This window comes from Tribolium castaneum, chromosome 3 (assembly GCF_031307605.1).
Source record: "Tribolium castaneum strain GA2 chromosome 3, icTriCast1.1, whole genome shotgun sequence".
NCBI classification, from domain to species: Eukaryota; Metazoa; Arthropoda; class Insecta; order Coleoptera; family Tenebrionidae; genus Tribolium; species Tribolium castaneum.
Window position 1 is genome coordinate 8,896,316 of NC_087396.1, and position 15,170 is coordinate 8,911,485.

The following is a 15,170-nucleotide window of genomic DNA, read 5'->3' on the forward strand; positions in this document are numbered from 1 at the left end:
AAAATACAAGTTGAGAAGCGTCTTTGCGTCACATTTCGACCCTCGAAGAGACGATTTTACCCAACCACCGGATGTGAAACAAAAGAGCAGGTAGCGAGGGCCTGAAAAACACCACATTCCTCAAATTCCAAGGGGAGAAAGCTGATTCCAGATGGCGGACTTTTCTATTGTTTTACCCTTATTAAATCGTTAATTCTCTGCATTACCAACCAGGGAAAAACCTAATCTAAATCAAATTCACCAGAGGAAGCCCTAAGCTCGAAATCGCCGATCTTTGATACCGCTTGAGGTACATTTCGATTCATCCCCATTTTATATCAAACAAAATCGTCACGGATTGAATCAAACCTGCAAACTTCATACAACATACAACTCCAAACCTCATTCAGCTTAAGACACGAAAAAATTATCAAGAATCAAGCAGAATAAACCCGAAGAAAGCTTTTTTATTCCACGTGGAAACGCTTTTATTAATTAATTGGCGATTGAGGAACAAATACGTCGATTCTATCACATCTCGACATCACCCGAGACGTTTGCAAACTTCCTGTCAATCCTTCGAAGATATTAACGCATTGTTTATCAACTTTAAACAATATTTCTTGTTAGTCACGTAGGCCACAGATCCAGTGACGTCACGCAACCCCTATAAATAGTTGCCGCTTGGAAGAGGAAAATCAGACAGTGTTTGTACGTCTTTTCGGAGACAACGCTTGCACTCGTCTCACTGCTGTAGTTGAGCTTCTTTGTCTTCGACGGGTTGAGCCAACTAACTCGCGAAGCCGATCAATCTTTCCCGCCGACGGGTTGGAAAGATTGATTGAGAAATAGTCTCCTGGAGTTGAACGTAAATCTCAGGCAGCTTCTTTGTCTCCGACGGGTTGAGCGCCTCTTCAAAAGATGAGATTGGTTCAACTTTCAGTTGGGGTTTTTCACCATGGCAGCTTCTTTGTCTGCGACGGGTTGAGCGCCAAACGGTGAAATGTACCTCGAGAGAAACCTCCAGGTCTCAAAGAGACAAACTCTTCATCACACCACCGGGATCACCATCTTCAACGGTTGGAAGTCTCAGGGGAGGATCTTTATCTAACTCTTTTCTTTTTCAGAGCGTTAATTAATCTTTTATTTTTCAGAACGTTAATTAATCTTTTCTTTCACAGAGCGTTAATTATTCTTTTCCACAGGGCGCAAACTTAATCCTTTCATGTCATTTATTTTATTTTTACTAGACTTTCGCTTACTGTAAAAATACTTAAGTTTAGTTAGGTGCACGTGATATGTACGTGTTGAATTTGACGAGAGCTCTTTTGCTTAATTAAAACAAACTGTTGATTACGAAGGCTTAATTTGGCTGCATGTTTGAGTAGTAACTATCTTTCTGTCTCCCTTTGGAACTTGCCATCACACTAGGGAAAAAGACCTCGGCAGTCCCAGTGAGTGCAATGGCCCAACTACAAAACATGCCAATTTAAAAGAGAGCCTAGCCTTTCCCCCGGGGCTTGGGGAGAGATGTATACCCAAGGTTAGGGAATGGAGAGCACGCGGTGGTCGGAACCTCTGGGAGTCCCTCTTGCAACCGTCTTTCTAGAATCACCGGGTTGGGTCCGAGTAATCAACTTTGCATTCAAATTTCCCGCTCAGTTCTCCGAGATTCAATACTCGTTTAGCTGGTTGCCTAGGTATAGTGTTTAACTTGTTGTCTATACTCACTTCTGAATTGTATAACGTGTTGCATACTATCACCAATGACTGTAAATTTAGTGAATAAACATTTTGGGTCGAACTCTTTGCGTTTTCTTTTCCCAGACACACAGTGCTTGAAATAACAAATCTCCAAATCTACACGACAACGTAGCGGTCCTCCAAGCAATCTCTAGACGATCACCTCAAAACTAAATATTTTGACAAGGCCAGACCCCCGAACGGTTACACTGTTTACCTACCTTTAATGTTTCATTCTTTCATATATTTTGTATCGGAGTCTACACCGAAAAGACTTCTCCAATTTCTCTATCATTTCGCGAGAACTGAATGACACTATCGTTCTCTGTGCTGGTGTCAGAGTGACATAAAATGGTAACTTGGATTCAACTTGCAATTCCTATTTTAAATTGAATCAAATACGTAAATGAAATGTGTTTTATTGGTTGCATCGCCAGATCGTCAGACTTTATTTTATCTGAATCAGCCTGTATATCAGAAAATAGCACGTACAGATTAATCATGGATTACGTAATTTTGAGTAACCCACATCCTGAGAATTGTTTTTTATTACTTCTTGGAGAACTATAAAACACAACAAAAAAAGCACAAATTGAGAGTTTCTGTATAAGAAAAGAATTCTGTGTTAAACTAAATCTCAGCGACACATTTTGTGCTAAGAATTTGTGCTCTATTTCATAGAAAAATGCATATGCGCAGTTGCAAAATTCTACTATGAACTGAAATGGGATATAAACCTCATTTTTTTAATCAATTTTGAAATTATGTTGGAACCCTGCCACATTGCCGTAAGAACGAAACCTGGACGACTAATTTTAAATAGAGTTGCCAGTGTTGGATCAATTTGACAATTGATTTTAATTCCGAATGTACTTTACACACGTTTAGAAAATTTTTTACTAAAAGTATTACCGTGGTAACATTAATACATGTTGCCAATGTTGCTGCACTTTTTTTTAACTAAACTGGTTTTGTTAGACGAATGTGCAGACGCAATGAGGGGAAATTGAATCAAAAATATTTTTCTGTGTCCTACTTTGTTGTAAATATAGAACCTAGGACTTTTAAATTTGTTTTCAGAGTTTTTTTATTTACATAGAAAATGTTAATTTGTTTTACGATTATTATTCGGTTTTAGGAAGATTTTATTTCTTATTTGATATTATTAATTATTAAATTATTAATTATTAAATAAAAAAGCGATATTTTCGACTTGGTTATCTAATATGAGAAATTTGTATTCCTAATTTTATTTTATTTATTTATTCCTAATGGCTTGAAGCAATAAGCTTAATTTGATATTTTATACACTATTAAGTTAGGTATTTATGTGTCGCAAAAAAAACATTACAAAAACCAGTCATAAAGAAATTTATTTATACAAAAACCGAAAAATATTTATTTCCAAAGTCATAGTTACAATAATTAATATTTCGGCATTCCTGTAAGGACTTTCCCAACCTTATCTCTCAACTTCTCCGCCTCGTAGCCCTTTACTGAAGCCAATAATTTGGATACATGTCTCAAATACTGTTTTTCGTCCAGTTGTCTTAAAGCACGATAATGGGAATTAAGATCGTTCCACCTCAATTTTCTCCTAGCCTCATTTATAATCCGACTTCGATCAACGGGCCATTGCTTGCTGTAAACTCCGTATTTATGCTGAGGCATTCTAGTCTCATCCCCATAATGTCTGATCCTGTATTCACTCCCTGCCCTCCAAAGCCAGCCCTCGTTGTCTTCCAAGTAGGCCTGTTGGGCCCCCGTCACAGACCCAGGCCGACAAACCCTCAACCAAGCCACTGCCTCCTTCGCAGTCATTGAATAATGTTTCATGAGGTAAGCCCCTATCAAAGTCCCGGTTCTCCCAAGCCCAGCCTTTAATACTCACACTAGTATCTTTTTCTCACACCGGGTTTATTTAAGCAACGTTTCTTTGTACACCATAAAGTTTTACAACAGATAATAATGGTGTTTAAGAAAAGCAACGCTCACAATAAAATGTTTTAATAAGGGTGACCAGAGAACATTTATGATACCAACCGGTTCGTCCGAAAGACTACAACCTGTCTGCAATAATCACACAATAAGGTTGCCTGAGTGATTAGTTGAAGGGTCCTCGGTTTGGGGTAATCATAAAAAAAATTTAATGCTGGACAAAGAAAACGTTGCTACAGTAAACTACGCACAAATGATTAGAGATATTTAAAAAACGTTGTATTCTAAGATTTTTAAAACACTGTTCAGAAATGGTTGTTCATCAACCAAGTCACTCATGAAATTTAAACGTATACACTGGTATAAAGTGGGTGACAAAACCAAGTATCCATAGTACTGTATTCTATTTTAAATTTACAACACGATGACACCGTTTAATGGAAAACAAAATGTTTTTCTGGCATCATTAAAACAATACATAGTTGCTGTTACTTAAAAGTGGACTTCAGACAAAACTTTAAAATATAAATATGTGAAATAGAAGACAGTGTTGTGGATGTTTGGTTTTTTCACCCACAATACCTATTATCCGTTTTTTTAAATAAACAATTGTCAGTGTCAAAATCTGTTATAAAAGTAGTTCGTATCGCTTCAAAATGGAAAACTGAGAAATTAAATCTACATTACGTACCCCGACTTGGTTGGGGTGAGCAGAGACCTAGTTTATGTTCTTCAATTAACGCTATATGTACAACGAAAATTCTTTTTGATTTTGACACTGACAATTGTTTATAAAAAACCAGACCTCCCCTAATGTGCCGCTTAATTTAAATTAAAATAATGCAAAAAGGCTTCGCATCTAAAAACGAAAAAATTCACAACAAAAATCACGGAAATAGAAAACACAACCCAAGACAAAGCCGACACTTGAAATAACTGCCGAATAATGCAAAAAATAAATAAAACATAATTGAAAGATTTGACAGATATAACAGTACTAAGAATCTTCAATGTTATTTGAACGAAGCGGCACATTGAATTTGAATTTGATGAACAACCATTTTTGAACACATTGTTTATTTTTTATATATTTTTATGAAATAACCTTAATTTTGCATGTTTCAGTCGAAACTTTACCTGGTACTAAATGAGTGTAGAAATAGGGTAAGTGGGAAAAAACTCAAGGAATTGTTATTTTTTAAAATGTTATTTAACTCCGAAGTATTGGTACAAGGTTTGAGGATCACTGGCATAATTTCTCTGTTAAAATAAAATTCAATTGTTGCAACAAATGAGAATATTGTAACCACGACAGTGAAAAACGTCACTTCATAGTTTTGAGGCTGTCATAATTTTATTTGGCTTTACTTTAAAATTTGATTAAAATTTAAATCCGCTGGTCCTATGTTTGATGGTTTGATCACTTCAACCGAAATCGTTTCAAGCAAGTTTGATTTGTGTTGTAGAGGTTTTTCATCAAATTTACGTCTCTGGACAACAATTATTGAAATAATGAATTGGGTGTCTTACGGCGAAGCACAAAGTAATAGTAATTGTTATAATCGAAGCAGCAGATCACAAACAAATAATAAATTGAATGATTTTCTGTTTTAAAGTGAATTTTTATTTTATATAGTTTTGCGGTTCTTTTGTCACTCGAACCATATCTTTTAAGTTTCAGCCCCAAGACCTTAAACACCTTGTAAAACTTTACACAACAATTTGCGAATTATATTTGTTTATAGTCATCGAGAGAGCCATTTATATTTTTTAACGTTAATGTTTACTTTAAATAGTAATTCAAAGGTAAACAGCTTTCTACACATAGGGCCTGTCATTAATTGATTCCGCAATTAAATGCGTGATGAGTGATCACATGACCAACTGAACAAAGGAGAAGGTTCCCGCCTTATGAAAATCTAATGATCACTCATATCCAGATGTTTTGATACCAAACGATAGCTTATGAAATAAGGGTCATTTCATATCATTACGCCAACCTTGCATCTCAACAACTAAAGTGGCTAAACTAATTTAAAGTTCAGGTGACTTCTGTCACAGAGTTTATAAAAGCAGCACCCAACCGACTCCTCTGCCTGCAGGTAATATGCAAATCAGGAAATGTACGTATTCTTTTTCCAATAGGTCTCAAATCTTATTGCACCCACCATGGGGTTAAGATTTGAGGGGTGCAACTAGTTTTAATGATTTATGGACTCCCATACTTTTTTACCTCCCAATTTCTCTTGCATCGCACTCTTACCAATGCAATTTGCATTTGCCGTTTTTAATTTTGCAATATTTGGTTTGCTTTTATTTAAAAAGATACAAAGTTAGCGCAACGATAAAAATTGTTCCTTATGTCAAGAGCTATCGATTGATACCAAAAAATCTGGATTTGAGCGGTCATAAGATTTCCATAAGATGGGAACCTTCTCCTTTGATTGGTCCATTTGCGTTATTAACTTTTAACAACACGTGTTAAATTCTAATGGAGCTTTCTACAAGGTGGTCCAGCCCCAGCCCAGATCCCGTCTTATGTAGCTCAGTTATCAGTAAAGTTGGACTTTTGATATTTTGTTCACGTTATTTATACTCTAGGACGCATTTTAGGGAAATATTTTTTATTATACGAAGTATCCCAAAAAAGTGTGACGTCATAATATTTTTTTAATTGCATGCTATTATTTTATTTTTGTGCTTATTGGGATGCCCTTTTAGCTACTTGCATATCTCTTAAATTATTTTCAAATCGGTTCAGGGATTAAAAAATATCGGTTTTACACCTATACTTTGAAAAAATGAATAAAAAATACAAACAGTGCTTCTTTCTTTCTTCCTTTACTGTGAAATAAAAAAGACAGGATTCTCAAAAACCGGCGCACCAACTCACTGGTGTACAGGATGTTCCGTCTAAACCCCACATTAGAACTATTGGTATTTATAATAATGATAGTCATCTGAAAATTTGTATACAACCATAATCTCTTAAGCAATGAAAATATTTTCAAGATGTTAACACTTCTGGTTATAGCGGAAGTCGCAATTAACTTCCTTATTCTAATGAGCAGAAAGTCAAGGTCAAATCCATAATTTTGTCATTCGCCTCATCAAACCCTTAACGCCCCCCCCCCCCCGAGAACAGTCAAAATCAAACTGTTAAATCAAAAAAATGTGTTATTACACTTTTTTTACTTTTATACATATCTCAAAATCGATAACAATTTTCAACCGGAAACTATTGTGGCGCCTCCAACTGGCAAATCTGTTTTGAAAGCGGTTAAGTTAAAAAAATCTCGTTCTCAAAAAAATTTTTCTAAAGGTTGTTTTTTCCTTGCTATGGTTATTTTAGTCAATTTAAAGATTTTTGTGACGGTTGGTAATGTCTCAATTTTGAAAGTGAAAAATTGATTTAAAATTTTTTTTTTATTCAAATTTTGTCAAAAACAAGGATGTGGATGGTAATCTTACATGAACGCTTCCTGAAATTTGTGACATTAGCAAAAATACGTTCCCAAATTTGCTTCTTACCAACCTAAAAATTTTCGTAGAATGTCCCGTCAAATAATGTCATCGCACTTGATGACGTTGCGTGCTCGAAGATGTCTATTAAAGTATAAGTATCAAAATCGGGGTCAATTATAAAAATTTTATTTCTTACTAAATTAAATTTCCACAAAATATAAAATTTCTACAATTTTTGGAATTTCTGACAGTATTGACATTTTTTTATAAAAAATTTGCCGCTTTATAACAATGGACCGTGTGAATGAAGTGAAGTAAATGCTTCTACTTGTAATAGTAAAAGATAGACCTAATTTATATTTTATGAGAAAAAAAAGATAATAAAAACTTTTGCTACATTTTATTCATTGTACCAATTGGGTAGTATTTATAAAATGTACTAAATGCTTCTTCTTGTAATAATAAAGGATATATGTATATTACATTCTATTAGAAAGAAAGAGATAGAACTATAGTAAAACTTTTTGCTACATTTTATAAATGCTACCCATTGAGTTAATAAAATAAAATCTCGGACGAAATGCAACAAAAACCGATAAAACCGATAATGGTTTTGGTTCCTTAGACAGCTTTGCGGTGACCGTAATAGTTTTTCACAGCTGGTGGTACCATTTGAAGATTTTCAAATAAGCCATATTTAGTAATTTTCATAGTAAACTTTTAATTTAATCTAGACAAAAGTTGTGAAATTCATTAGATTAATTAGTTTATTAGATCAATTTATTTGTAAACAAACGTTTTAAAAATATATCTATATAATGAAATTGTATTTAATATTTCTTTGTTGAGAGCCCAAGCACAAATTTCTGTTACGGTCCATCACTCCGGACAAACGTTTGAAACGTGCCTGCCCTAAGAAATGTAAATTTGTTTATGGCATCTTGACCGCAAGGGACGACATAAACCATTCTGAGGGGCAATCGGTTTATTCTACATGTGCTCAAGAACTGGCGCACCAACTCAGTGGTACGTTATTGAGAAGCAAATGCAGATTGCGGGAAAAATATTGAAAAAATTCCTAGAGTTATATTTTAAAAAATAATGAGTCTGAAATATTGTTGAATCCAACTATACGTAGGTTGTCTTTTATGTTTCGGGAATGAGGCTTCCTATTGCTTAGTTATATCTGAAAACCAACGTCTGTATCACAAAATTCTACGTTTTTAGGATAAACTTATTCATAATGTTTTGACCTTATTTATGGTATTTACAGTCATTTCAAAAATTCATGTCGGTAAAAAATTGAATTATGTACTAACTCGTGCACATGGTTAAGCGATGATTTTTTTCCAATCTTCGATGTGGTTTACCTTAAGAATTTGTTGTGCATCAATGAACTTCATAAGACTTTTAGTCATGAAGTACATACCATCAAAAACGACTCTATATCGGTGGTCAATTTAATTCAAGTTTGACCCTGATTTGATTAATGACGAACTTCGTGAGGGTTGTCCAAAATCGACTGTTGTTCCCGAAAACTTTGATGCTGTGCGTGAAATGATGCTGCAACTACATTCAACATTGCATGAACATTTGGCTAGCAAAAAAATTTGTTTGCGTTAGATCCCACTTTATTTAAAAATATGCTAAAATTGGTTTAAGAGAAATCAAAAGTGTATTAATCTTAATTTGAAAACTTTTAAAGCTATATACGATAACGAATTGTTGTTTTTTATATTCCCGGAATATAAAAAACACCCCCACGTATTCCCGCTCTTGTAATCCGTCGCCGTTTTGCACCTGTCATGTTTTGTAATCCTGTCAAATACGAACTCAAAACGTATTGTGCTAAAGATTTAGGATTAATTTGGTTTAACGACGTTTGTGAAGTGTTAATAATCGTTTTTTAGTTTGTGTTCTAGTAAATATTTACTGTTGACAATGGATTTGTTTTTGATCATTTGAAGACATTCAAAAACGAAAATTTTTAAGTATTTTTACAATTATCCTTAGGTAAATGCAAATATTCTTAGTTTATTATTAATAATTTGGTCTGGTACCTACTACTTTAATCGCGGAGTGTTAGTAACTTGTTTTTACTTAACTATTGACTGGAAATAGTATAGATAGTATGATTATTAAATTAAAGGTTAGAATACGGTAACAGGCCCTATAAAACTTATAATTTGTTTTGTAATTTTCTGCATCGTTATTATTTTTTAACAAATTGGCCTATTTTGCAATATCTGGCACTAATTTCACATCAAATGGATATTACATTACAAGTTTTAATAGTCAGATTATTTTACAGAAATACATTTTTTTCAAGAAGTGTGATTCTCATTAAAATTTTGTAAAATCCAAGCATTTTTAATTGAATTCGCAACTAAATGCGTAATTAACTGATCACGTGACCAAACAGAACCGATTTCACATTCACTTGCATTCACATTGTTAGCTTTTAACAACGAATTAAATTTTTATGGAACTTTTTCTAAACCGGCCCTTTATTTAACAAAGTCTACCATAAATTGTAAATTTTAAAATCTACTATCGTGATGTTGTTCACTGATTCTCTTATTACAATAAGATGCATTTGTTTACAAAGCTAATAAGTACATGTGTCTGATTTATGCCTTCAACTCATCAAAATATGTCCAGATTTTTGAACAAGTTTTAATGTAAACCTCCACTGGTTTTTAATAATAAAGAGAAATGAATTTGGTTTGTAATTTTGTTTTTTGTTTGTGAACGCACCTTGCATCTATTGAAAATTCAAAATGTCGTTGCTTATGAGAGGAAATCCAACAAGCCGTAAATTAACCGAGGACATTTTGTCACGATTAAATTAAATTAAAAGAAGGAATACAAATACAAGAAACAGCAAAAACGATTTTGCATCTTGCATCCCTACACTAATTTGCGCAATTTATTATTTAAACAACAAATAAAACCTTCATTATAATGAGAGGTTTAACTAATTTTATTAGAATACCTCTATATATTCATTTGTGCGTAGCTTAGTTTTATTTACTCACTTTGCAATGAACTGCGATTGCTGCTGGAGCGGTTTCAGTAATTCGCAAAAAGCTGAGCAAAATGTCCATTGATGGAACTGAACCGTCGTCAAAAAATAAATCGTGATGCTCTATCCCCATCCGAGTAAAACTAAACAAAAATGTGTAAATAATTAAAGGCAAAACTCGAGTGATCCATTTTTACACCGATGAGTCGTAAAGTTTGTCATTGAGCCGAATCACAGTCTTGACATCGTGTTGAAGGAAATACTCCAAATAAAACCCGGGAGTGTGGCCAACTCCGACCCTTGGTTCAGTGGGCCCCAAAAAAGCGAGAAATTTCCGAGGGATGATCCAGTTCATATTTCCTTTCTCCACTTGATCACACACATCGTATTCTTGAACATTAAAATCGGTGAAATCGAACAAATTGTATTGTAACGCTTTTGCAACTCCTGAAAAACAGTCAAAAAGTCGAATTGTATGAACTGAAGTGCGCTGAAGGGCGTCAACAAATTGTCTAGAATTTTGAAGGATTAGTAATTGCCTTGTAGGCACGAATTTGTTACTTGTATGGTTCTGTGATGAGTAGAATTTTGTACACTTCAAACGGTTCCATTTTCATGCAAACGACGGCGAAACAGCCGACAAGAAAGGCCGCGTTGGCTTTTTTATTGGGATCATGGCTCGTGTAATGGACAATTTTCTTCCTCCCTCTGAAATTCTGCAACAACTTGGTAATTTTGCATGAATATTTGTACAGACAGGCGAGGTTCAGTGGCCCAAAATCGTGGAAAAAGTTCCGGTATCTGAGCTCTTCGTCGAAGCACACGAATTGATAGTTTTTGGAATTTTTCAAACGCTTGTAAACAGAGAATTTTGAGACGGCGAAATAAAAACGGTTCTTGAGGATTTCAACAGTCTTGTCGATGTAGTCGTGTGGTTCCATTTTGTTTCTTTAAGGAAATAAATAGCAATAATTTGAATCACTGCACAATGCCGCGAAAAAGAGAAACTGTAACGTGTAATTTATAAGTAATGCCAAAGAAAAACCGATTATTTGATGAGTGATTTGCTTCATTTTATGAATTTTGCATTTTTTGACTGAAGACAGAAGCACACTCAAATATCTTTCAAAGGATATTTGGGATAGTAGCGAAGCAACGGACTCCACAAGCGCCTCCTCCAAAATTTTCAATACACTGACCATGCTTTGACCCAAATTTGACCTATGACCACCTATAACCCTGACTGTGACTTTAATAATGGTGAAGAAATTTTAAGAGGTGTCTTACTTTTGATCTTTTGAACAAAACATCGAATTCACCTCTGATTGATTTTTTTTTTTCAGTTATACAGGCTGTTTCACATAACTTTACGAGGTCCGCGCCTAATGTACGCCTGTTTTAAGTTTTAACAGAGATTGAAAATATCGTTTATAATTTTGAAAAGAACTACCAAATCACTCTTAATCACCAAAAACCTGACAAATATTAGATCATCTTCCACAAATTCAAAAATTAACTATTTTCTCGACTAATTTTTGTTCCAAATTTTGTCTTAAACTTTGCGAAAATATCTGAGAAATTTTTGATAAACTCTGACAGTGTCACTTGAAAGTCAAGGAGCATTTGATCTTAATATTGGATCAAATGCTCGATAGGCGAATATGACGTCATAATTTTAAATTTTAAAGGAAATACTTGAGTTAGGGAGCAAATACAGGAAAACGGTTTTCACTACTGCAATAAGCGTTCTCAGTACTACCATTTAAAATAAAGTAGTTTTTTAAATTGCCATTGCCTTTAATTAATGCGTATTTTAGCAAAAGAATTGAGACAATCGACGTTTTTTGTTAAAATAAATTAGTTTGAAATGTCCTAAACGGCATTAGTCATTTTTAGGGTATTAACAGTCTCAAACCTATAAAAACGCTAACGTCGCAATTTACCAAATTATTTTTTTAAATAAGATTGATAAAGTTGTGAAATAGTTATTAATGTTATTGAAACTTTAAATTACATTAGCTAAAAATTGTTTGAAGTGCGTGAATAATTTATAACAGCTAATTTTGAGAGAAAATACGACGTTGGCGTTTTTATAGTTTTGAGACAGCTAATAGAAACCATTAAAAAAGATGCAGTTGGCTGAAAAAAATGGGGAACTGTCAGAAAAAGTTCTGGCAGATTTTATTAAATTTTTATATTTTGAAACGGTCTTTTACAATTTATGTTAAAAAACTGGACTTATTTGTCAGAAATGTTAGTTATTTCAACAGTTTATAAACAATTTATTGTAAACAAGGGTAGTATGTAGCAATAGAATAATAAAACGAAACAATTTTTAAATTGGAGGACCCTAAAAAACTATATGTAAACCTAGAACACTTAATATTTTGTCGCAACTACATCCTTTTCTATGACCAAATCTGATCGTAGATCCAACTAAATTTTGACAATATTCTGGAGTCAAATTATGGTCTGCATTGCTTGTGGCGTGAATAAGAATCCCATCGGCCATTGGATTTTCTTTTAAAAATGCAATTTATGATTAATCTTGCAAAGCGTTGGTACATCGTTTTCGACCAGAACCGACATTTCTTTTACCACTACGCTTGTTCTCCCATTTTTTTTTAATTCTTCCCACACTACTTTTGCCGATCTGCTAGATCTACAATCTTTCTTGCATTTTCTAGGTGGCCAGCACGGCCTCCTAGAGACTGCGGAAGCATTAATTTTTACTTTCAAAAGCACCGTCATGTGCATTAATTATATGATTAAAGATTTGAATTTTTATTATGTGTTAACCAGGCGATTCAACTCAGATAACATTGAATCCTTATTTGCAAATGTGAGGTTGAAAGGAGGATATAATGATTGTACAGACTGCAGAGCAGCAGAACATGCAATCAGACAAATTTTAAGAAGGGCCTAATAAGGAGAGTCAATTCTAGCAATATAATGAATCCGATTTCATACACAAGTACGGCCGTGCTGAAAACAGCAGAGAATTCTGAAGAAAACGTAGAAGTTCAAATACTTTTAAGCGACAGTGTCATTGGAAAACTTGAAAACCTCATGGTCTTTACAGGAGACAAAAATTTAAGTTCCACGGAAATTCAATCGACAGCAATTGCATTTCTATGTGGATATTTAGTAATGAAGGTTGAAGAAGCAACACAATGCGAAAACTGTTTGTCACAACTTCGGGACTGTTCTGGTAGAAAAAGTTGCCCTCTTTTGAATTTAATTCATAATCAGGATAGAGGAGGTTTAAATTATTCTAGTGGAAGATTAGTAGCATTGGTGGAACATGTAATAGAAGGTGCCTTAGAAGTATTATTTAGTCTCCCCAAAGGAAATACTGATCTTATCTTGAAAAAATAATAGCATCATATTTAATTAACAACCATTTATTTTCATGTTATGAGCATTATCGTTTTACTACAATTGTAGAAAAATTGGTGTCGCCTTTATTAGTAAATTATTGCAACTTAACAAATCAAGAAATTAAAAAAAACAAAATAGCCCAAAAAAGAAAACTATTAAAATTAAACTGATTATTTATAAATAGCGGTTTATTTTCCTAATTAAAAAAAAACTATCTGAAAAAGTAGCAAAAATGCTTAGTTGGAAGCAGAGACCCGAACCGAACCGAATACCGAACTGGAACCCAAATTTTGTTAGGAACCAGATCCAAAACCGGAATCGTTAATTTGATTTAATTGTTTTTGGCTACCAAATCGGAATCAAAATTGTTTAACATCACAAGTTTTACAATAATCCAAGATCTTCGTGATAATGAATCTGCATTTTTTTGTGAGATTTTCCTGGTCGGTGATGTTTTTCAAGGTTGTATTGTTGTAGGTGTTCTAGCCATCTTACAATGTGTTCTTCCGGATTTTTAAAATTCATGAGCCATTTCGGAGTTGTATGATATCCGTTCGGATGATAAATTTTTGATCATACAAGTAGAAAAGTAAATGGTCTATTGCTTTGACATCCAACAGTTTCTTGTCAGATAGTAATTCTTCTGGGCCTTACTTAGTGTTTTATTATACGGACTGTTTGTAAACGAGTGTATAGTGGCGGTCAGCTCGATTTGCGTGTGCGTCATCAATTTCATTTTTTCATTACCAACACAAAGCTATAAAAAATTATCAAAAACAATGCAAATTTAAACAACAAAGGGGTATCTAAGGGTGGTATCCTTGAACATTAATTTACATTTGCACTTCGACAACACCGTCAAGTGTCACGAATTTGTCAACCTGACATTGACAGTAAATTATTATCGTCGTCGCATTGTTGTTGAAAGTGTTATCGGTGTTAATCGCAAGTATTTTCCGTTTGTTTATTGAGTTTTGTGGTTTCGTTTCGTTAGGTTTTTGATTCTGTGTTTATTAGTTCTTGTTTTGTGAATCTGTATTTTTTGTAACAATCCATAATTTAAACACTTCCTAACCTCAAAAAATATTTGATAGTCTGTTACCGCTATGCCCTACTATGTAAACGTAGTGACAGAAATGTCAGATGACGCACACGCAAATGGAGCTGAGCGCTACCATAGGATCTCAGATGGTTTTGGAATCTGAATTTACCGGATTTAATTATGACTTTTTATTCTTCCTTTTGTCGTTGAGACAAAACAGATCATGAACAGATCCAGTACCTTCGTGTGAAGCATCAGGTGTCAAGAATAAAAACATCTTCATTTGGGTATTCCAAAATAGGTGATTGGTAAGTGCTTCTTTGAGCTTTTCAAATGATTTCTGACATTATTTTGATCATACAAACTTGGCGTTATATTTAATTAAACGATGAAGTGGCTTAGCGATATCTGAGAACTCATACACAAATCTTGTGTAATACGAGTATTGCACTAAGAAATTTCTTAATTCGTGAACATTTGAAGGCGTCCTCCAACTCTTTTCAGCTTCAGTCTTGTCCGGATCAGTTTCAATTGCCTTTTCAGAAACGATGTGACCCAAATATTTCACTTTTTGTTGAAATAATTGACACTTTTTAG

At 33.9% G+C, this 15,170-nt stretch overlaps 1 protein-coding gene and 1 long non-coding RNA gene across 4 annotated transcripts; both read right to left on the reverse strand.

Moving 5' to 3' along the window:
* Window positions 1-442: 442 nt before the first annotated feature.
* Window positions 443-2,378, reverse strand: LOC107398369 (uncharacterized). 3 transcript variants are annotated; one of them, XR_010333472.1, is made up of 3 exons: window positions 1,944-2,373; window positions 1,518-1,885; window positions 443-1,451 (listed from the first exon to the last, which is right to left on the reverse strand). It is a non-coding gene; the product is annotated as an uncharacterized LOC107398369 (long non-coding RNA). The 3 variants fall into 3 exon arrangements; XR_010333471.1 differs by having other exon boundaries at window positions 1,518-1,892; XR_001575240.2 differs by having other exon boundaries at window positions 1,518-2,378.
* Window positions 2,379-3,076: 698 nt separating this feature from the next.
* LOC655948 (dual specificity protein phosphatase CDC14B) lies at window positions 3,077-11,285 on the reverse strand. The gene is made up of 4 exons (XM_962503.4): window positions 10,712-11,285; window positions 10,348-10,662; window positions 10,164-10,293; window positions 3,077-3,600 (listed from the first exon to the last, which is right to left on the reverse strand). The coding sequence occupies exons 1-4, from the start codon at window positions 11,089-11,091 to the stop codon at window positions 3,148-3,150; spliced, it is 1,278 nt and encodes a 425-aa protein (XP_967596.1). The 5' UTR covers window positions 11,092-11,285; the 3' UTR covers window positions 3,077-3,147.
* Between the last annotated feature and the right edge of the window lie 3,885 nt (window positions 11,286-15,170).